Source organism: Urocitellus parryii, chromosome 3 (genome assembly GCF_045843805.1).
Source record: "Urocitellus parryii isolate mUroPar1 chromosome 3, mUroPar1.hap1, whole genome shotgun sequence".
Classification (NCBI taxonomy): domain Eukaryota; kingdom Metazoa; phylum Chordata; class Mammalia; order Rodentia; family Sciuridae; genus Urocitellus; species Urocitellus parryii.
In genome coordinates this window covers 37,037,454-37,061,843 of record NC_135533.1, presented here as the reverse complement: position 1 = coordinate 37,061,843, position 24,390 = coordinate 37,037,454, and the positions used below count along the sequence as shown (strand labels likewise).

The 24,390-nt window shown below is 32.2% G+C and overlaps 1 protein-coding gene across 3 annotated transcripts in view; it reads right to left on the bottom strand.

Annotated features, from left to right (window-relative positions):
• Window positions 1-24,390, bottom strand: part of Phf14 (PHD finger protein 14) — a 183,571-nt gene that overhangs the window by 124,811 nt on the left and 34,370 nt on the right. For all 3 annotated transcript variants that reach the window (XM_026397256.2, XM_077796705.1, XM_077796706.1), the window contains 7 exons: window positions 21,227-21,386; window positions 15,942-16,053; window positions 11,598-11,735; window positions 3,959-4,105; window positions 3,109-3,379; window positions 2,700-2,806; window positions 1,531-1,626 (listed from right to left, as the gene is read on the bottom strand). In XM_026397256.2, the coding sequence (XP_026253041.1) occupies window positions 1,531-1,626; window positions 2,700-2,806; window positions 3,109-3,379; window positions 3,959-4,105; window positions 11,598-11,735; window positions 15,942-16,053; window positions 21,227-21,386 (1,031 nt within the window). The remainder of the gene's footprint in view (window positions 1-1,530; window positions 1,627-2,699; window positions 2,807-3,108; window positions 3,380-3,958; window positions 4,106-11,597; window positions 11,736-15,941; window positions 16,054-21,226; window positions 21,387-24,390) is intronic.

The window sequence follows — 24,390 nt, the reverse complement described above, 5'->3', positions numbered from 1 at the left end:
ATTGGACCAAATTCTCCAACAAAAGCGTATGAGATTCTCTTTGGGTTTCTACTAATCTGTAGAATGCTGGCTTCTCAGACAGCAACCATCTATCAAAGTCATTTCTTAGTGGCCCGGGGGTCCACATCTGCTCAGCCAACTGGAAAAAAAAAGTCTCAGGCAAACAGTACAAATTCTATTTCAGTTTTGCATTGTATATTTGCACAAGGAAATTTGTAAGCCTCTATGAAAAGTCATTTAATAAATAAAAATGTCTTTTATAGTGAATAATATTTTACATTGAATAGGAGGTTCTTTTGAGACAAACTTGCAATTCCAGCCAAAATGTAATGGTAACTAGGTAAATAAACTAAAGCTTTGCGCTCAACATTACCTTCTCTAAATATCAAATACAAACACACACCATAATCTTCAAAAACCCACCAACAACCTATCATCAGAAATAAAGACTAGTTCTTTCAGAGCCAATTCCTCATTTTCATCTTTAAAAATAAATTATTCTTGATTATACTTGATTATACCACGAATATTCTGTTCACAAAAAAGTACTTTCAAAGCTAGCATGAAACAATAAAAATCAGAATAAATTAGTTCATTAAATAATACATCTACACAAATTATGTGATAAATTTGACTCTTTGTAAATATCTTAAAATTCAATGAAAAAATATATTTTTAAAAAAATTCTCCACAAATAAAACTTTTTTTTTTTTGGTAGTACTAGGGTTTGAAACCAGGTCCTTCCCACATGCTAAGCAAGCACTGTACCACTGAGCTTCATCCCCAGTCCTAAAACTACTTTTATATTAGAAATACTGGTTCTTAATCATCCTTATAAATATTTCATAAATTATTAGAAAAAATTCTTAACTTATTAATTATTTACATGGTACTAAAAATGGCATTTAAAAAATTTCATTTAGCAATATTTTTTTTTCAACAGCAAGAACTTTAACAGGCTAAAAGTATTTGAGGATAAAGGACATTTTTTTACAACTTCAATAATAGCTACTGTTGAAGGGGAAAAACTACACTTAAGTTTGAAAAACTATCCTTTACACAGCTCAAAAGCAAATTAACATGAAAATGAATCTCTGCAGTTTCTTTTTACATTTAAATTTTTATACCCAAATAAAATAAAGAACTGAATATAACACAAGAACATGAAAGAAAAAATATGGCAAAAAAATCCAAAACTGATTTAAAAAGAAGGTGGTATAAAAAAGAATGTGGTAGAACTCATGCTTCAAATCTTAGTTCATCAATAAATGACAGGTCAATCAGTTTGAGCAAATGAAAAAATTTTGCAAGCAAGATAGCAGTTGAAATAACGAAATTAAGCTACAGGTTTCATTCAGTAGGCAGCTTCCAATGCTTTAGATGTATTTCAGGCAGAAATCATTATCCAAGAGGATGAGGCTCTGATCAAAGAAAATTCTTTAGTTAGTGAAGTGACAGTCATGTCAGAAACCTAGTCTTTGAAAATCATAGTGCATAAGAATTGAAGAAAGCAATTGGAAAGAAACTAACCTGCCCTGTGATTCTGCCTAGTAAGGCCCAAATTCCTTGCCCTTCACTTCGAAGTTTTCCATTCAGATTTTGTAGTTCTTCTAATGATTCACATAGCTACAAAGTGAGTAAGTCAAATTAGTAAAATTCCTTATGTAGGAATTTAAATAATTTATCAATAAATATGCAATATCTACATTTAAATTCCATATATTTTAAAAATATTCAAGTCATAATACCTCTGAGAGACAAGGCTATCCAATTAATTACAAATATCAACAGAAGTAAGCATTCTATCTTATGATGACACACACTTATATATTTCATTATAGTTTGTTTTATAATTTTACAATACTCTGCTAATTAATCCTTGTTTCCAACAAGACATATTTCTATCATTTTCGCCATGATCAAGCTAAGAATCACAGGACTTTGTAAACTGGCTAAGATCACAAAACTACCAAGAATCCCCAGGTCTTCCGAGTCTAACCAAATCTTGTCACTACAGTGGCTGGCTGACCACTAAAACTTAATTTTATTATTTTTTAAATTCACTTGAAATGTTCTCCAACAATAAGTTAATACTAGTTTTATTTGCTTATGTTACTAAGTACCTGACACTGGCCACATTTTGTTTTTATATATTTTATTTCTTTCCTCATTAGAATGAAAAAGTACACTGAAAAATTAAATTGAAAAGTATTTTCATATAAAAAGTTATGTTACAATACAACTCAAGGTAAAAACAATAATTTAAAAATAAGTTTCAAATTTTTCTACAAACTAGAGAAGTTCTATAGTGATACTGTGTGCATGTTAGGAATAAGGAATGAAGTCAGATACATGAACTCCAACTCTAGGACTTGACTATTACTACTATGTGAGCCTGGGCAAATTACCTAAACTTTTCAGGACTCAGTTTCCTCCCTGAAAATGTTAGCAATAATCATTATCTATGCTACAAAATTAAGGTAAGAAGCAAATGAGTTGGTATATATAAAAAGATCAGAATTATGCCTGACACATGGAAACTACTCAGTGAGTGAGTGATGATAATAAATGTACTGAAGGGGAGAAGAGCCTCAAAGCTCTAGAATCTCAAAAACGAGACATATATGGAATTCCTACAGAATCACAAAAGAAATCATAAGATCTATGATACTCTGCTATGTGTTTTGGAACCAACTTACCTTATTATATTCCACATGAAGCTTTTCTTGCTCATTCTCTAATTTATCCTTTATATTCTTTTGTTCAGCCATATTTTCCTGTATTTGAATCATGCGCATATTTCTCTCTATTTAAATTAAATATCCAATTTTACTTTAGTAGAAAGTAAAAACTGGTATAAAAAATACACAAAGAAAGAAACTAGCTATAGAGATGATCACATAAACCTGCACTATTTAAACACTTTTAAGTATATAGAAAACAACTTGAACCTAGATTTTTACAAACACATACCACTTAGGAAAATAAACATGCCTTTATTTTGATATAGTAACATGGCTAATGAGTTTCTAAAAATTAATAGCATAAAATACTTGCATTAGCATATTTTTCTCAGTAAAAATGTGCATTATCATTGTCTATACTGACCAAAATAATAATTCACAAAATCAGCAGTGAGAGCTGGTTGCTTATGTTTTCTCCTTCCATCCACACTAGAACTAGTATCTGAATTGTCCACTGGAAAAATATCTGTACTGATCCCCATTAGTTCTGCTTTCCGCATCAGTTTACGAATAGCTGAAGCACTACTAGTGAGTGGTCTAGGTAATTTTTCCCTTGGAACCCATGCCTGGGGTCTAGTGGATCGAGCCAGTTCTGCCTTGGCACGATATTGCTGAAGCCGGGCATTGATCCTTGCCTGTAAAAGAAATGTACACAAATTTTAAAAGTTTAAAAAAAATAGAACATACTCCTTTTGATTTTAACTTTTACACTTAAAGAAAGTAAAGATAACTAAAACTCCTACTTGAGGTAAATTATATGTATCAGTGGTCCTTAAAGTATAGCCTTATTCTGAGATTAAAATAAACTGAATTTTCACCTAATAAATACTGTCCTGAAGCTTCTCAATAACAGCAATAATTTCCACAGATTTACTTAATGTACCCAAAAATATGTTATAAATAATGGGCAAACTGATCATATCCTATGCATAAATGAACATTAGAACTGAATTGAAAAAAAAAGAAATTGTATTGATAGAATACTTTTTGCCACACTCTTCTTTGGAAATATACTTTATAAATGGCTGCTTTGTTGACTAGATGAGGAGCAGAATCTTCAATAACAAACTCTACTCACCATTTTACTTTAAATCACAAACCACTTCAATAAATGAATTTCAAAATTATACTTTACATATCATTGGCAAACATGCGCAAGATCTGAAATCCTTAATCTTAAAAGGAACAAAATGACTTTGGCATGATTCCCATACCTGTGCTTCTGGTGACAGTTGTTTCTCTCTCTCTTGCAAAGACATTTTACAGTAGGATTGTAGAGCCAAGTAGTTTTTTCTCTTCCACTTTCTGTCTAATCTATCTGCATGTTGCTTACAATAAGCAAAAAATGGATCTGCTATGTCCTATTTTTAAAAAAGAGGGGAAAATGAATAGTTTTCTCCAATGGGTCATTAAAAAAAACACAAAAGAACAATACTACCTTTTTGAAGAATCTCCTAGTGTTGATTACTTCTGTAATAAATTGTGGAAGTCATTTTCATACATCATGATAAAGATTACTGCTTTAGAACTTAATCCAACTTCAAATTACTATGTCAACTTCAAATTACTGACTTGAAATAACATTTTTAATTTCTTTAAAGGGCCTTGTGGAGGACTGGAGGTATTAGTTTGAGAGCACTTGCCTTGCATACACGAGAACCTGGGTTTAATCCCCAACACCACAAAAAATAAAATAGAGGGCCTTATGGATTTAAAAATACTGAAATCAAATTGGGTATATTGTATATTCTTTACAAAAAAAAACAGTTTAAAACAAACAAGATTTTAATACATTTAGGTAGAAACTATCAATAAATATTAAAGCTAAAATATATAGACTAACACTATTAAACAATAAATGCCAATATAGGACTAATCAGCAATATAGGACTAATCAGCAAAGATTAAGTGGACAATGTCTACATGGTTTGTGTAGGCAGATCTTACCCAGTACAAAAACAGATTAAGAAGGCAAGACCCTATCAATAAAAAATATTTAGGGACTGCTGGGCTGGGGATATAGCACAGTTGGTAGAGTGCTTGCCTTGCATGCACAAGGCCCTGGGTTCAATCCCCAGTACCAAAAAATAATAATATTTGGAAACTGTTATCAATAAATCTATGAGCCAAAATAAACCTTTCCCTTTAGAAGTTGAGGTATTTGTCTTAGTAAAGTAAAGCTAACACAATTGAATTTTAGAACATGAATATTAAATAGTGGGGGCTAGGGCTGTAGCTCTGGCACAGTGCTTGCCTACCCTGTGTGAGGCACTGGGTTCAATCCTCAGCAGCACCACATAAAAAAATAAATAAAATAAAAAGTATTCTGTCCATCTATGACAACAAAAAAATGTAAAAATATATTAAATAGTGTCTGCATAGACAATCCACAATTTATAATAGTTCAATTTATAATTTTTCCATTTTATAATGATGTAAAAGTCATTTCTACTGAATGATACACATTGAGTAGAAACTACCTCAGATTCTGAATTTTGATCTTTTCCCAGATCAATGATACATGGTACAACACTCTTGAGATGCTGGGTAGTAGCAATGAGTCACAGCTCCCAATCAGCCAGGAGATCAGAAGAGTACACAACTCAAATTCTACAGTGTATTATGCTGCTAAACTATGAATGTACAAGGTTAAGGGCACTAAATTCGAAAACTTTGGGAGACTTTGAACTTATGATGGGTTTATCAGGAGAAAAAATCATCCAAAGTTGACCAACATTTGTATTTCTATCCGTAAGTGCTTGTCAAGTTATATTTCTGGACTAACATATAAACTGGACAAATATGTTCCACACATGACATTAAATGTATTAATAAGTAACTAAAGGCAAGAGAAACATAAGCAACACCTGCAGTAACCTTGATGAAATTTTATGGGTAGTTATTTATTCTATGGTTACAGTTTAGTTCTTAAAGAGTTTTGTCCTTAATTCTGAAATATCCAGATAATAAAGACCAAAACAGAAAAAGTATTTGGGGGCAAGTATTGTTAATTTCTTATGCCAATACTTGAAATTTCTAACATTTTTTGTAGATTAAAATTTTTAATGTAAATTCAATGTCTAGATATCTGGGATCTTGACACTAAAAAAGAAAAATGAATCTGAAAATACACATATTTTGACCTATACCATATACAAAATCATAGCTATATAAAAACTGAAGGTAACCAATGTTTCTTTGTGAATATCTTCCACATGGATAATAACTATCTGTCCTTGAGCTGGGCGTGGTGGCGCACTCCTGTAACCCCAGCCGCTCAGGAGGCTGAGGCAGTAGGATGGAGTTCAAAACCAGCCTCAGCAACGGTGAGGCGCTGAGCAACTCAATGAGACCCTGTATCTAAATAAAATACAAAATGGGCTGAGGATATGGCTCAGTGGTTGAATGCCTCTGAGTTCAATCCCTGGTACCAAAAAAAAAAAAAAAAAAAGTATCTATCTGTACTGTACTCAAACTTAATTATGAAGGTAATTTCTGCATGTGGTATTCATCACTTGGTAATTTTTCCCTAAATCTTATGGCTCAAATTTTTTTTCAATTTTTTATTGTAGATAAACACAAAAGAGGGCTGGGGTTTTAGTACTCGCCTGGTATGTATGAGGCATGGGATTCGATCCTCAGCACCACATTATAAAATTAAACAAATAAAATAAATGTGTGTATCCATTTACTACTAAAAAAATTTTAAAGAATACATAATATTTATCTTTTTTTTTACTACAATACAGAATTTACTAAAGAGATAAAATACTCATGTGGAAAACTAATCTCCAGGAGATAGATATATTTAGATATAGATATATAGATATAGATAGATAGATATGAACTCAAAAAACTTAACACAAAAATGCAAATAACTCAATTAATAAATGGGCAAAGGAACTGTACAGGGACTTCATAGAAGAAGAATATAATCAGTTAACAAATATATGAAAAAATATTCAACATCTCTAGCAGTTAGACAAATGCAAATTAAAAATACACTGAGATTTCATTTCACCAGTCAGAATGGTAATTATCAAGAATACAAGTAACAAAAAATACTGGCATTTTTATTAAATACAATTTATTCACACATTGCTGGTGGGACTGCAAATTGGTGCAACCACTCTGAAAAGCAATATGGAGATTCCTCAGAAAACTTGAAACAGAACCACCATTTGACCCAGTTATCCTACTCCTTGGTTTATACACATAGGGCTTAAAATTAGCATGCTACAGTGATGCAGCCCATCAATATTCATAGCAGCACAATTCACAATAGCTATTACTATGGAACCAACCTACGTGCCCTTCAACAGATGAATGGATAAATAAATTGTGGTATACATACACAAGAGAATACTGCTATTCAGCCATAAAGAGGAATGAAATTATAGCAATTTGACACTTCATTTAATGGATGGAACTGGAGACTATCATGCTAAGTGAAATAAGACAGTCCTTAAAAAACATAGAATATTCTCTCTGATATGTGGATGCTAACTCACAATAAGAGGCCAGGGAGGCAGGGAAGAAGAGAAGTACTTTTGATTAGACAAAGGGAAATGAAGGAAAGGGAGGGGGAATGGGAATAGGAAAGATGGTAGAATGAATTAGATATTACTTTCTTATGTATATATATGATTACACAACCAACATAATTCTACATCATGTAGAAGCAGAAGAATGAGAAGTTATACTCCATATATGTATAATGTCAAAATACATTCCACTGTCATGTATAACTAATGACAAATAAAATAAAGAAAAAGTTAAAAGAAAAAAACCTAGGATAATATTTATCACTTAATCATTTTTGAGCACACAGTTCAGAAGTATTAAATACATTCATAATGTTTTGTAACCATCATTACCATTCACCTCGGTAATTCTTTTTAACTTGTAAAACTGAAATTCTAGATTATAAACAACATTTTTCCATTCCTTTCTCTCCCAGCCTCTGGCAACCACCATTCTACTTTATGTCTCTATGACTATGATGCTATATAAAGAATCACACAGAATCATATAGTTTGTCTTTCTGTAACTGGCTTTATTTAATGAAACATAATGTCCTAAAATTCATCCATTTATGGGAGAGTAAAGGATTTCCTTCCTTTTTAAAGTTACATTTTCTTTACTATTTTATGAATGAATATTCCAATTGCTTTCACCTATCGTAAATAATGCTGCAATTAACATACATGTGTAAATGTCTCTTCAAGATCCTATTTTCAATATTTTTAGATTTATACCCAGAACAGGGTTGCTGATCACAGAATAATTATATTTTTAATTTTTTGAGGATCTGCTATGCTTTTTTCCACAGGAGCTGTACCATTTAATATTCCCAACAAGAGGATTCAAGGGTTTTAATATTTTTCCATGCCCTCACCAACACTTGTGCTTGTTACTTTCTATTATTATTAATTTGATACTAGGCATTCAGATGTGTGAGGTGGTACACCTCATTGGGGTTTGGCTTTCCCTAAGGATCAGTAACATTGAGCATCTTTTCACTGATTTGAAGAATATCTATTAAACTCCTTTGTCTATTTTTTAATAAGTTTTTTAGGGGGTTATTGGTGGTGTTGTCAAAACTTTTTAAGAGTTTTCTACATAATCTGGTTAGTGATCCTTTATCAGATACATAATTTGAAATATTTTCTCCCATTCTGTGGGGTGCCTCCATACATGGTTAATTACAGGTGAAATATTTCATCCATTTTTTTTTCAGTGTTGGGGACTGAATCCAATGCCTCATACATACTAGGCAAGCATTCTCCCACTAAGCTATATCTCCAGACCTATTTTATCAATTCTTAAACCACTCTTATTATTTGCATAAAATTACTGTCTGAAACAAGAGTAAATTGAATCTAAATTTATATTAAGCAACTTAGTATATTTTAAATTATATTTCTTATAAAATGTGTTTACCTTTTATCTTAAAAATAATAATAATAATATAGCAAATAAGGTTTATCCAGGAGAAGGAAATTAACCTTTGGCATCAGATTTTACAAAATAAAAAAAAAAGTGTTAGGAATTAGGCTTATTAAAAGCTGACATATCATTCATACCAAATGTGTGTGAATCAATAATTGTAAAACACTTTTAAAATATCCAATTCTACCTTTCACTTTAAACTGTACCAAGAGTTCATTCCTACCAATCCTAGTTCTCCTAGCCATATTAAGGCACCAGTTCAGCAGTTAAAGTCAAGCCCTAAAAATTTAATTCATGAATGTTTTCAAAGTTTATGGGAAAAATCAATAAAACCTACAAATAATCTTATACTGCTTCAAAGAAAAATTTTTTACGTAGCAGTACAACACTGACCAATAGTAGTAAAATTATATTTTAATCACAGAAGAAATTACTATATAGGTTTAGTTGGAATACAGGTAACTTTAAGACTAACTACATGGTACCATAAGTTAAGACTAACTAGAGTATTATGACAGAAATGCCAGTCTTTACAACTAAACCTGTGCTAGAGCAGTTTTTAAAATAACATGTGTCATAACACGGTTTCAACAGCTTTCAGTAACACAGGTTGGTCATAACCTGGTTTGACTATTCTAAAATAATCTGAAATATTTACAAAGTGGATCGAAAAGAATAAAGACTTCAAATGGTTCCTCACCACTGTGATAAAGCACTGTGGCAGAAGGCTATGAAAAGTCATAAAAAGTGTGTTAAGATGTATAATATCATCAGATGAACCGGAGGTATTCATACTATTTTTTCAACCTTTATTTAATTGCCTGTATAAAACTGCCACGGAAAAAGTAAGAAATCCAACTTGATAAGTCTTTAGAAATAAAACTGCTTCCCAGAAAGGCCAAAGGAAATATAAAACTGATATAGAAGGCAAGATACGCTTACAAGCAACATATCCATTTTAATTTGAAATGTTTCTTTTTCTTCTTTCCTTTTTTACTTTCATTGTGATGCTAGAAATGGAACCCAGGGTTTCATGCATGCTTAGCAAGCACTCTATCAAGGAACTACACCTCTGGTCCTAAAATGTTTCTTAATTAAAAAATATTATTACATTCCATGAATCCCAATGTACAGATCTATAACAATGTACAATCATGACTTTCATTTTAACAGAAATATTACTATCAAAAGCAAATCTTATTGATATTAATTTAAAGTCTTGACTTTTTTAAAACACTTTTGAGAAACCTTTATTATTTTCCAGTTCTCTGTAGAACACAAACCAAAAACAAATGTAAATATGTTTTAAATCACTTCCTTCAAGACCTTTTGTCTTTCCAAAAAGGACTATATATGGCTCACTGCAAAGTATAATACCACCATAGTATAAAAGGTTCTGCACTCAATAAGTCTAAAAAGAATGACTACAAAAGAATTGTCCTAACTACAAAGCTCAACTTTCCAGTACACAACTAAGCTTAAACTACAGATTCTCTGATACTAGTATTCACTGGGAATTTATCTGGTACTCTGAGTCTTACTTATACTGCACTATATATTCCAACTTCTGTCCACCATCTAGGGTGATAGCCATGACTAATTCACACAACCCAACTGTAGAATCACAACTCTGTTCTGCCCAATAGCTGTGAAAATACTATGTTCATCCAGTATCCTTCACCAATTAATCAAGGTACACTCCTCAGAATCAGAGCTTGGAATTAAGACAGATATATATGTATTAAAAATAAAATGTTCTTATAAGATCCACTTAAATAAAGATAAAATAGAAATATATTCCTCAAATTTTTTCAATAAACTTTCTTCATCAGATTATCTGTATTTGTTTCCTGGCTATGAAAGAAAAGTACTAATACAAAAGCCAAGCATATATTTTTGATATTGAAAATTCATCCAATAAAAGAAGGAACATAACAAAAACAGGTTTACATATTACTGTAGAGCTATCATGACAACGTCATAAAAATTACTAAATAAACATTCAATCAATACCCATATTAAAAATAAAAAAATCAACTGGACCTGCTCTAAGGACTCTGTACCACTTGAAAATTATTGCAGAACCCCAAAGTTTATGTGAGTTATACTTTTAGATAGTTATTATATTATAAATTAAAACTGAGAAAATTTTTAATGTTCATGAATTTAATCTTAAAATAAAAGCCTCTTATCATAAATACATATTTTATTAAAATCACTATAACTTACACAAAAAATTTAATGAGAAGAGGCACTGTTTTTTTTTTACTTTTGTAATTCTTTTTAATGTCTAAATGGATGACATAAAAAAAGATAACTGGATTCAATATTTATGATGCTATTTTGCTATGCTGTGAGTACTCTCTGGAAATCTCTACTACTCATGAAAATGCAGATTTTAAAAAAGCAAATAATGGTTTCATATTGTTGTAAACATAGTTTCAATCTCACACTCTTTGAAAGAATCTTAAGATGTTCCCAAAATACCCTTCAAAAACAAATAATTGCCTAATCCAATGCCAGTAAACCTTTAAGGAATACAATGGAATTAAAAGTATTGGTAAAAAGATAATAACACACCAAGGAGATAACTACCCAAATATATTTGCAGACTCTCCTATAAAATATGCTGACATTTTGATGCTTTAAAACACCTGGAATTGTGTATCATGTTATCTGTTAGATCTCACCATAAAAATTTTAATGTTTCCCAAAAGTCTAACTAGTTTTAAGATTAACAAACCTCAGATATTTACTCTTAAAGTTTAGAATAGTGATGTAAGAAAGATTTTAATAAATTTTCAAATTTCTTTTGTTTTGTATCTTGTTATAGAACATAACATAGTCATGAGAATTATGTATTATGAATACATTCACCACCTACAATTTAAATTAACAAACCTCTTCTGCTGCTGCCTCTGAAAGCAGACCTTCCTTCTGGGCACAGGTCACATGAAAATAAGCTCTGCACATCCCTGCATCACAGCTAATGCAAACTCCAGTTCTAGCAAAACGAGGATCTTCACAAAAGCTACATTCCTATAAAAGAACAATAGGAAAATTCTCACAGCAAAAAAATATTTCTAAAACAAAGATACTTCTCATTTGAAATGCTAAATGCTAAAGAAATATTAGTAGTAAACCAATAGAGTACCAACACAAGTCATAACTATAGGCAAGCCAGAAGTTTATAAAAAAGGTAATTCTCTAAACAGTTTTAATAAATCAAAATGCAACTTAAATAACAATAATATAATGATAACAATTAACAATTAAGATGAGAACTTAATATGTTCCAGGCACTATTCTAAGCACTTTACATATATTAATATATATAATCACTTAACACAACTATTATATTGAAGAAGTGAGTTATAATTACTCCTCTATTACTCATAGGAAAATTAAGGTAGAGATGGGTTCACTCACCTGCCCATATAACAAAAAAAAAATAATTGGGAGTCATGCTTCAAACCAAGACAATCTTACTTCAAAGTCCACCATTAACCTATACTAACTTTTAACAGACTCTTGCTTGAAAAATAAAAATAATTAAGAGACTATTCATCAAAAAAACTAATGCAATCAAACAAATGATGCATTTTTAAAAACACTTTTAAAAGAACTAAATGTAATTTTAAATTTAAAAAGCTGGTGAAAAATGATAGTGATACACAACACAGAAAATTATTTACATTATTTATATATAAAGAGGAAAAACCATAAAAAAGTATAAACGGCTAAATTGTTAAAAATCCTCCAATTAAATTTATTTTTTATCCTTTTAACTATCTTAACAAAAGAGAAGAGACTAGTCTCGAAATATGAATTGCTCTAGTAACATAAATCTTCATTTTAAAAAACCTGCTAAGCCAGGCACAGTGGTGCACACTAGTAATCCTAGGGACTCAGGAGGCTGAGGCAGGAGGATCATGAGTTCAAACTCAGCCTCAGCAACACAGCAAGGCCCTAAGCAACTCAGTTAAGAACCTGTCTCTCAATAAAATTTTAAAAAGGGCTGAGGATGCCGATCAGTGGTTAAGTACCCCTGGGTTCAATCCCCAGTACCAAAAAAAAAAAAGTACTAAACCATGAAAGACTGCCAATAGACAAAGAAGTGTTCAGGGTATATATTCTAAATAAACTAAATATGAGGGAAACATGCAAAAATAAAAATAAAGTTTCATCAGACCGTAGATACTGTTTGAAAACTATAATAGTGACTACTCAATGGGTAGACAACACCAGGATAAACATTAGCAATGAATACAAACAATAAGAACAAGGCTCTAGAAATAGATGTGAACAACAATGTGTTCGATTTTATCTATAAGCTAGATTGTTCATAATTTTCAATTCCATTTTTCAATGATACTTTCTTAAAGCAAAATAAGCAAGAGATCATTAAGCTCCTGTTGTTTCTGTATCTCAAATCCTCACATAAGCAAACAGAAATTTAGAGGAATTCCTTGTAAACAATCTGACTTTAAAAAACAGAGTTTCAGCCAATCACAAAGGAAAACTAACCTTTAGTTATATATAACTTGGGGCTTTCTACTAGACCTCATCCACGTCTATATAGGTAAGCATGGCTACAATCCATTAAGTAACTCTTATGCTTCTGCATTAAGCCTGGAGCTAATACTGCTAAAACAAAGCCCTCTGAATCTCTTCCAGTTTTTACTGCTGCCTAATTCATAAATCTTTTAATGCTCAAATATACCAGGTGAAACTTATGTCCAGAGATTTTTAATTATTTTTATTATCTGACGTGGGATCCAAAGGAAACCTTTAGCAATCCCCAGAAAGAATGAGCAACCAGGTAAAAACCAGACCAGCATGTCTGCTGCTCTCTTTGTAACTGGAGGTTGTAGGTTAATTCCTCTCAGATTCAGGCTCTGCAAATGAGTTTTTAACCTCTCTAACTTTAGGGATTTCTTTAATCAAACTGGATCCAGGACCGGATTGAATACAATAAATAATAGGTTCAGTTAAGGTCTCAGTTAGGTACCTTCTGAAAATGGGTTCTGAATCTAAGGAGTTTGGGAGTCAAATTGAGATACCAGCTAATTTTATTTACAAAAATAACAAGCCTAGAACCTATGTATATTTGGAAAAATAGGTGTGTTTTCCTTATTAAGGACAATTTATAATTACAGAAATCTTGACAAAATCATTCACTAGCAAGATGTGTTAGAAAAGTAATGATCCAAAAAGACTCAAAAACAATGAGATGTTGTTTCTGATCAATATGAAAAAACATCTAAAAGATAAATGAATCAAAAACTACTTCTATAAAAGATTCCTTACAGAAGGCAAAAGTCTTTTAGCAACTATCAGTAAGTTAAAGCACAGCAGGAAAACAAAAATTGAATGTATTTAACATTTCAGGATCCTTGCTTTCCTGAAGGTTGCCTGTAAAGATAGCTAACAGGCAAATAACTTGAATACGACTATCACTGTTTGATGTCAATAATCTATCAACTTAAAAATGGTTCACAAATCTCTTTGGTAACTTATAACCTTGAAGTTAAATGATGAATATTCACAGAATATTTAGATCATTTTCAAAAAGGAAACTAGATCATTTCCGGACAAGATAAAATACTAAAATATTAATTGACAAACATGAATTTATCCATTTTTGGCTTTTCGTAAAAAGGAACTATAAAGATGTGGGTCACTTAGTAAACATGTGCTATGCCACATTGAAAAATGACATAATTTCTAGAAGCAGATTTTAAAATTTTAGCAGATTTTAAAATTTCTAGAAGCATGTGGTTCTAGAAATTATGAGTGTTAAGCTGAAGAATGTTGACATGTGACAGGCAATCACAATTGCTCACTTCCTGGCTTTTACTAGAAACTGAAGTTACTAATAATTAGAATTCTAATGAATCTGTGATAATTATACCTAAAAATAATAAGAGAGAAACTCTGCTTTGGTTAAGTGAAGCTATGAGATATGAAGGCTATGTTTTTATAGGGATATGTTTTGTTAAGGAAATTAAGTTTTGTCCTACTATAGAATGACTATTCTACAATGAGAAGGAGATAAAGAACAGAACAAAAACTGAACGGATATAAGAAAATTGTAAGTTTGTAGAAGACAAATTTTGGGAAAGGAATTTTATATGTGATCGAGCTTGCTAAGATTTGAAGGAAATTCCTTAAAAGCTTTTCAAATTAAGCATTAAATATAAAAATACAATAACATGAGGCAAAACTAGAATTTGGTCTTCTCTGTTAAATCAGAAAGATTTTCTTAGAATACCAGTCTGTATTTAATTAAAAAAAATATATGAAAGGTTTTTCTTTACTTTTACAGTAATCTACCTAGAAAACAACAAAAAGTTTAGTCTCATCAAAATAATTTCCTGTGTCATAGTATCTGTTAACAGGTCTTTAAGAAAACTGAGCCCTCTATTAAAAGAACTAAGATTTTTTTTCTACAATTATGTGACTTTCTATATGTGGCCATAAATATAATATCAGAAACTGTCAAATTTCTCAGTTTTCATTATTTCCAAAATAAGTACTGGAAGGTTGGTGTCCCCGAAAATTCATATGTAGGAACACAATACCCAATGTGATATTAAAAGGTAGCTATTTCTGAGAAGCCCACATGAATGAAATCAGTGCCCTTCTAAGAGGCTGCCCCTTTCTGCCACAGAAGCCACAAGACACCATCTCTGAAGCAGAGAACAAGCCCTCATCAGACTTCAGCTGTGAGTACCTTGATCTTAGAGTTTGATGAAAAACAGCCAATTTATAAACTATCAAGGCTGAGAGTCAAACTAAGCAGAAGATTATGTAGTAATAAAAATAAAGTGTACTCTTGAAACCTAAGTAAAAAAGGGGTACTTCTTATTTCTTTTTCATAATTTTTTATAAATTTCACTTCAAAAGTAATGTCAGAAATTAAGATTACACTTGATACAACTGATTATAAACACTGTGGTCTGTGAACTAGGAAATATGTCATATGCCAATGAAACAGTAGTAGTATCAATTATCATTTTATCCCACAGGTTATTTTAAGTTAACAATACATGGAAGAATTAACACATTATTAGTTTTGGGGGAAAGTATTATCAATAATAAATGATTGGCAGCTAAGGGCTCAGCACATAGGACCACTGCTAATAGGCACTTTTGTAGTCAATAATAACATAAATAAAAAACCATGGACACTAACAAGTAAAAATTTTCTCTTTTAGATAATGAAAAACACTTTTTTCTTACCTTGGCTCCGTATTTAGAATAGTTCATTTCTGTTAGTGTTACTGGCCGTAATTTGTCAATATCTCCAAAGGCTACCCCAGGAACATACAGAGCACAAACAATGTGAACCCATCTATAAGGAGAGAAGATATGAGTTTGCTATCAAATCCTTTCATGAAATTCTCACATGGGGAAAAAAAAAGCATTTAAAATATGCTATCTTAAAATACTATTGAAAAGAAATCTGTGATCAGATGTTAAAAATCTTAATTTCAGACACGTAATTGAAGAATATAGAATACGTACAAAATAATAGCAATTTGGTACAGAAAAAATGACTGCAATGAGTATTACTTTTTCAGTAACTCAGCCAAAAGTTAGCTTTAACAACCATAATTACCTTTCACTTAAAATTCACTGCACTTTGCACTTATCTGTTATTCTTAAATATTTGCATGAAACTACTATTCAAATAAAACATTTTCATATGCATAGAAAAATATTCATATTCATTACTGTAAGCACTTGGAGAATTAAGTATCCTAATTTAAGAATTAAAGATGCTAATTGAAGAACTGTGAAATTACTCTGAAGTAATTGCTCTTTAATGTTACTCTTTTCCAAATGCTCTTGGGTAATCCTTAAGAAGGACACTTTTTAAAAACAGTTTTAGTTTACAATTTGGCTTTCTTGCCAGGCTAAAGTTCATTGCTGAAACAAGGTACAGAAATTACAACAATATAAGGAAGTCACATTTTCACTCAACTCATCTGTTCATCATACCACCTATGTACTAAAAGGTATATGCCCCAAATATATTTTAATGATGACATAACCAAAAAATGTTCAGTTTCACTACAATGAAACCAAAAAATGTTCAGTTTCAATACAATGAAAAAAAATCAGAGTTGGTTCTGATTTCATTTTTTAAGTAATCTGAAGCATTTCTTAATATATTAGACATCCTTTGTTTGCTTACAACCAAACAAAACATTAAATCACCATCTTCGAAATTTAGGTAGTACATCTATATCATTTCTGTAAGATGAGATGGCAAATCTCCACTAACCTTGTGATTATATTAACAACAAATTCTACTTTATCACCCTTGAGAGGATGTGAGTACCAACTACATGGTCTGGTTTTGTGGTACACTATGAGTTTTAAGGACTAAGAATCATCTACAGATATAGTGAGCAAAATAATTGCAAATCTTTAAAAATATTATTTTTATTTGGAAAAAAATCAAGGCTTTTGAAATTTTCTTGATAGAACATTTTAATTCAACTTCCTAAAAGCATCCTGTGGAGTTCAATATGAAGATACACATCTTCCAACAAGCAGCTGCTTTCTCAATTTAATTTGTACAATTTTTTCATGCTCCACTGATGTATTAAATGTCTCTGTACTCTGTAGGAGTTTATCTTTGATAAGCTCAACAGCTGGCTGCTTGCTTTATACTGACCTTCTTAAAATGTTTTACAACAAGTCACACAAGTACTACATATTTTAAACTGCCACTTCAGTGTGATTGGCACAAAAGTGTATACCATTCCATCCAACCACTCATGTGAGGACACCAACTTGAATTCTTATTAAAGTACATATCAAAGTCAGTGAAAAACCACTACTAAGACAATTTTGGTTCTTTTTAATACTAGTAAATACTGTTTTGTTCATGTTTAGCAGCATATACTTTGTAATTAAAACAAAAATCAAAACCAAAAAAAAAAAAAAAACTTTCTTGTTACTTTACCATCCATTTTGCTTGCAGCTATGATGACAGATTGTTGATTAGTGAAAAGAGCAGATAACAAGCATCACATGAAACCACCAAAAAACAATAAAAACTGTCATTCTAAATAGAAACTATTACCAGATCCTTTTAAATGTATATATTTTAATAAGCCAGACTAAGTAGAAATGTTTCTCAAAAGACTCATTTCTAAACATAAACTATACTGAGCAAATGATTTTTAAATACTTTTCATATGTAGTAACTTTTTAGCATATGTAATAAATTCATTTCCAGTATGTTAGTTTCATTCCCTCAATCAATAATCAATTACTAAGTGTCCATCAGGTACAGAGCAGTGCATAAGCAGTTTGAAAGTTATAAAGATGAATGTGAAGTGCTTGTGGCACAGTGTCTAGCTCACTGTCTTTACTCAGAGAACACTAGTTACACACACACATACACACACATACACACACACACACACAAAAAAAAAAAAAAGTTTCCTATGACTAGTAGATTGTTCTCATTTTGGATATCAAAATCTGGGTTCAAAAGAATTAAATGATTTCAAGATATAACAAGGCTAGTAAGTGACAGAATTAAGACCTAAAGAATTCAATACTGCCTTTTTCACCACAACAATTATTTTAAAAATCAAGGAATAGGGCTCAGAGTGATATTTTCATCTCACAATAGATGAGAAGTCAACTAACAAAAGACTTCAAGAAGGGAAGTATATCTAATATTTCTGAAAATCAATAATATAAGATCATTTAAGAAAAAGGTAAAATATTCTCCCTAGAAAATGAAATAAAAATTTAATAACTAGAATATCCTGATGGTTTTCTCACATTAAATCACATCATTTTGTATGCAGAACTTGTGGCTCCCAACAAGAATAGAGAAGAAAAAAAATCTTATTAACCCATGTGATAGAAGTCAATTCCAAAGCCTTTTTCATTCTTTCCATACATTACTCTTTCTTTTCCCTGCTCTCCATTTAAAGGTAGAAGATCAAAAGGTTTGTCCAATTTCTTGGCTCCTTATGCCTTGAATCAAAACTGATATTACATTATGCAAAATACATCAAGGACTATAATTTCCACTGAAGCTTATTATATGTGAATGTGGACATCAATGCAAAATGCTCAAATAGTATATACAAGAATTTTTTTGCCAGGCTGCAAATCAAGGTAAGTGTTTAAACATGTAATATTCATAATATTTGTATTAGCTATACAAATATTTCTCAGTAAATCTCAATGGTTGAAGAAGTTTACCTTTTCCACATTTAGAAAGGACTTCATAAGTTTTGTGTATTATAAAAGCATGAAAAGGCAGCTCTTCAATAAACTTTTAAAGTGTTAACAAGAAAAAAAGCAAATACTAACACAAATCTCTTCCTAAGAAGCTCTGTTTTCCAAAAGCTGCCTTACTTGTTCACAATTTGTCGCCATAATTTTCAACTCTCAGGATTGGAAGAGTAACCAGAAAGAATTTATGCAATAGCTAATTATCTTTAAAAAGTGGAGTAATACTGCTAAAAAGGAAGCAATAAGAGCAGCAGCAGCAAAAGTAGAAGTAAGACCGCTTATGTTCCAGAAACTGTGTTGTTTTGCATAAATCATCTCATTTAATCCTTACAACAAGGCTTAGGAACTGAGGCTGAAAAGGTTAAAGCACTTGCCTAACACCACAGTTAGTAAAAAAAAAAAAAAAAAAAATCAGAATCCAAATATAGGTACTCCAATTTGGAAGCGCATGCTTTCAATGCTTACTACAATCCCTAAATCTAGCCAAAGTCAGACCAAACATAAAAGCATGCCCATTTCTCTCATATAGACCACAAATTCAATCATATATCTTTTAATTTTGGGTGTGACGAGGAAAGACAGGTAAGATTTTTTATCATTTTTCCCGGACATCAACACATAGGTTCTTTCTCCAAGATCCCATGGCAGATCCTAGGCTATCCCAGGAATCTTATACAACATTTCTCAAGGGTCTGCTCACTGATTGAGGTAAAATGAGAAAAATATGTTTAATTAAGGTAAAATTTATTAAAGTCTATCCTTTATTTTGGAACAAAATGTGTCACCCTTTTCAATGTTTTGGTGACAATTTTTATTGACTGTTTTGTTGTTAAAATATTAACCATATTTTTAAAAATACAGAAAATAACTTATTTGACAAAAATATAAAAACTTAAGCACTTCCTCTCATATTGTGGAGGAAGTGTAGGAAGAATAAGTGATCTACAAAACAAAAAACTGAGAATTACTCTCATATTTAAGTCACATGCCACAGGTGACAGCCTCCTGGGGAAAAAGCACAAATAATGTCAATACTATTATGATGACAACTGCTCAAATGTGATAATAACCTTGAGTGTGACACTAGAGAAAAAGAGCATGAGAGCATAAGAGTGCCAGATATCAAGTTATTTCCTCTCAGTTCCAAATTCTTACTTCAATACTTGTTCTGCAATAGTAGAACTCCTTCACATTCCCTTGTAGTGAGTTAGATGGTAGCAAGCATCATAATTCAAAGGTAGAGAGCATAGAAGGAAGGAGTTTCTCCGCAGAAATAGGCAGAGCACATTTGCTTTGCCCCAACCACTTGTTCAGTCCCTCAGTGACCCCACAGTCCTGACCCAACATGAAGGTCACTTTTCTGTGGTTCACTTAACAGATACCACATGACCCAGACTTTCAAACAGTGTAGCTTCCCCCTGCAACATGCACCTAGCAACATACTTGCCAAGAACTGAAGACTAACAGGCAAAGAAGGAAATGTTTCTAGCATCCGGTAGACTACCACTACAATTTCTCTAAGAAGTCTGATTTGGAGGAAGAGGTCATTTTTCCAATTTTATGCTTACATAATCTCTTCCATATGCAGGGTACTCTTTTTAGTTCTTTTATATCTTATGCTTACTCTTTTATCATAGATTAACCATTCTTTCATTGAAATTTCCTCTTTTAAGTCACTATATAGTATATTCCTGATGTGAGATAGATCTGGACTCAAATTTAACTATTTACCGCCTTGTGACCTTGACCTAATAAGACCTCAAATACTACTCCTATAATTTCACAAAATTTACTACTTGCCTCTTCATAAGGTCATTATTAAAATTAAATGGGAAGTTGGATGCAGTGGCGCACACCTGTAATTCCAATAACTTGAGAGACACAAGGACAATCAAACTCAAGGCCAGTCTCAGCAATTTAGCAAGACCTTCAGCAACTTAGCAAAACTCTGTCTCAAATTAAAAAATAAAAAAAAGACTGGAGATTTATAGCTCAGTGGTAAAATGCCCTTGTGTTCAATTTCCAGTCCTAAAAAAATAAAATTAAATGGGATGATGCAAAGACCAATGCATCAAATACCCAATAAATGGTCTTTCTTCCACCTGTCCACCTGTAGCTTCATGGCCATTTTTTCTACCCAAATAAAATACAAAGAAACAATCAAATGAAATGTGAAATTCAGGAAACCATGAATAAAAGAATAGCATATATGTTATAAAGTAGACTTATGAATCCAATGTAATTAAGACATCAACCTTCCAGCATCTGTCTCCTTGAAAATCCCATCCTGATTAGGACACAGTTCACAGCTGGGGGAAACACCACATTTACAAGCATCACAAAACCAAGGTTCAGTGGAGTTTTCAGAAGCTGAACTCATAATAGAGTCACTCTCTCCATCAACTCCATAACAACCTAAAAAAGGAAGAAGAAAAAGAAAACCAGTTATAATTGATTAGGGTATGTTTTTAAACTCATGTTTATAAAATTACAAAAGAAAAGGGAAATAAGGAAATATTCTGAAAAAAAAAACAATGGTTTATAAGAATGATACTGAAACCCAGTAAAATCATTTTATAAAAATACTTTCCCACCTAACATAGTATACACAAAGCAAATAAAAGATACTTTAAAACAGTTTTATCTCACAGGAAAAGCACTAAAAGAGGGAAATTTTTTATAATTTTTTTTTATTTTAATTTTTGAACCTATAAAAAGTTATATGAAAAAGAAATAATATTAATAAAGTATTGATTAGAAAATATTTACTAAGCTACCTTTATATCAAGATCAAATTAAGGGCTGGGGATGTGGCTCAAGCAGTAGCGCGCTCGCCTGACATGCGTGCGGCCCGGGTTCGATCCCCAGCACCACATACCAACAAAGATGTTGTGTCTGCCGAGAACTAAAAAATAAATATTAAAAATTCTCTCTCTCTCTCCTCTCTCACTCTCTCTTTAAAAAAAAAAAAAAAAAAAGATCAAATTAAGTCAGGCATGGTGGCACATGCCTGTAAACCCAGCAGCTTGGGAGGCTAAAGCAGGAGGATCTCAAGTTCAAAGCCAGCCTTAGCAACTTAGTGAGGCCCTGAACAACTCAGCAAGACCCTGTCTCTAAATAAAATATTTTAAAAAGGGCTAGGGATGTGGCTCAGTGGTTGAGCGCCCCTAGGTTCAATGCCAGGTACCAAAAATAAAGGTCAAGTTCATACAATAAACACAAAAAAAAGCCTCTGATCTAATTTTGGAGAAAGCAGATTATAACACAAACTCAAACAACTAGAAATGCAAAAGTAAGTGTTTGCTGAGGGCCACTGCCAAGTAGGATTGACACATCGAAATTTCCTTGCCAGCGTACCCCATGTTGTGACATTGCATGTGTCTTTGAGAAAGGTGACCCTGCTCAAGGACCAGGGTGGATCCAGGTTTAAGGTGTATCCTGTAGGTTTTAGGAAGTATCCCGGTTTAAGACAATCTGGGTTTAGGGAAGTTCCAGGTTTAAGGTTATTGCTGCTGGGAATAGGGCATATCCTGCTGAGTTCCCGTTGAGTTCTCGTGGAATTCAGAAAGTATTTGGGATGTGAATTGTGCGGCGGGCAGAACCGGGATTTCCCCAGAACGTGTCTGTAGACGGTCGGTGAGTTCGGGAATAAAGAATTGCTGTTTGAATCTACAAAGTGTGTGGTGGCTCGTGATTCTGTGCCCAGCCAGAACTGCGGCAAGTGTTAAGAGGAAAATAATGCAGAAACATAAATGCATACATACTTAAAAATCTAGAACTATTTGAAAAGTTCAGAATAGAGTGAGGCTACATTCCATTCCCAACTAAACCAACTCTATAAGAGATATTTAATAACTCTAAGAGGTATTTAATATCCTTAAAAATTTATAATTATTCAGTCTTCTGAGAAAATTTATCCACAACTACAATGGATGAAAACAAAAGGTCATTCTATTTTTCTTATTATTATTCACTAAACTTCAATATTCAGAGGAGTTAAATTATTTAGGCAAATAATGTTATAAAAATCGTCAAAGGTCCTGGTGAACATAGCTAAAAAACAAGATAGTTCTTTACATTTTAGAGTATGGTATGTAATGTTTCAATTCAACCACCTTTCAATTATCAAAACCAAACATTTCCCTATTAACTCAAATATGTATTCCTAGAATTACAAGTTATATTTGAGGCTATAATTTGGCCACCCAGATCTGCTTAAAAATGTCATAAAAGCAAAAAGATTTCCCCAATTTTTAGCTTTAAAAGAGTAAAGTAGGCTATGTGCAGTGATGCACACCTGTAATCCCAGTGGCTTGGGAGGCAAAGGCAGGAAGAGAGCGAACTCAAAGCCAGCCTTAGCAATTTAGGGAGACCCCCAACTCTAATAAAATATTAAAAAGGGCTGGGGATGTGGCTCAGTGTTTAAGTGCCCCTGGGTTCAATACCTGGTACCAATTAAAAAAAAAAAAAAAAGTAAAGTAGATGGAAAAGGTGTAAGCCAGAATTTCAGGCAGTACTTCACTGCCAACATCTTAAGAAGATCAAGTTCACATCATTAAAATTCCTGAAACTAAATTTTGTCTACAAACTCAGCATTGAAGAATGACAGTCTTGGTGCCTGACAAACTAACCAAGTTTACTAGTGATACTGCATCCATTATCCTGAATAATTAGTTCTTTCTCAGCATCAAGATGCATAACATATATATGAGTACCGACAAAGCACTCACAAACGTGGGATCCAATAAAAGAAAACAGAAAAGTTCTGAAAAATAACTTCATCCAGACTATAAAAAACATGCTAAACTACTGATGCCCTACAATAAAGAGTACTTCTTGCTGGGCACAGTGGCACATGCTTGTGATCCCAGCAACTCAGGAGACTGAGGCAGGAGGATTGAGAGTTCAAAGCCAGCCTCAGCAGATCAGCAAGGCACTTAGCAACACAGCGAGACCCTATCTCTGAATAAGATATTAAAAGGGCTGGCGATGTGACTCGGTGGTTAAGCACTCCTGGGTTCAATCCCTTGTACCAAAACAAAACAAAAAAAAAATGGTACTTCTCTAGAGACATTAATAGGGATGACTCCTAAAGAGCTTTCATTTTAGCCCAAAATGGTACTGTATACATATATACTTCATATTACTCAGTTTTCTTTCTAAAAAGGAAGACACTGCCTTTATATTAAAATATCCTTTGGAAAAACAACTTCAAGAACACATAGTAATGAAATAGACTGCAACTTAATTCTAGCCCTGCTGTATGTCCTCATCAGCCTCAGGTTTAGGCATTTCCCTAATCTCCTAAAACACATTTATTACCTCTCATGATAGATCACTTCTAAAAAATAACCAAATATCAACCATCCCAGGATACTTTTAACTACTTATTCTAAGAGGATAGTCTTAAATAACTCCC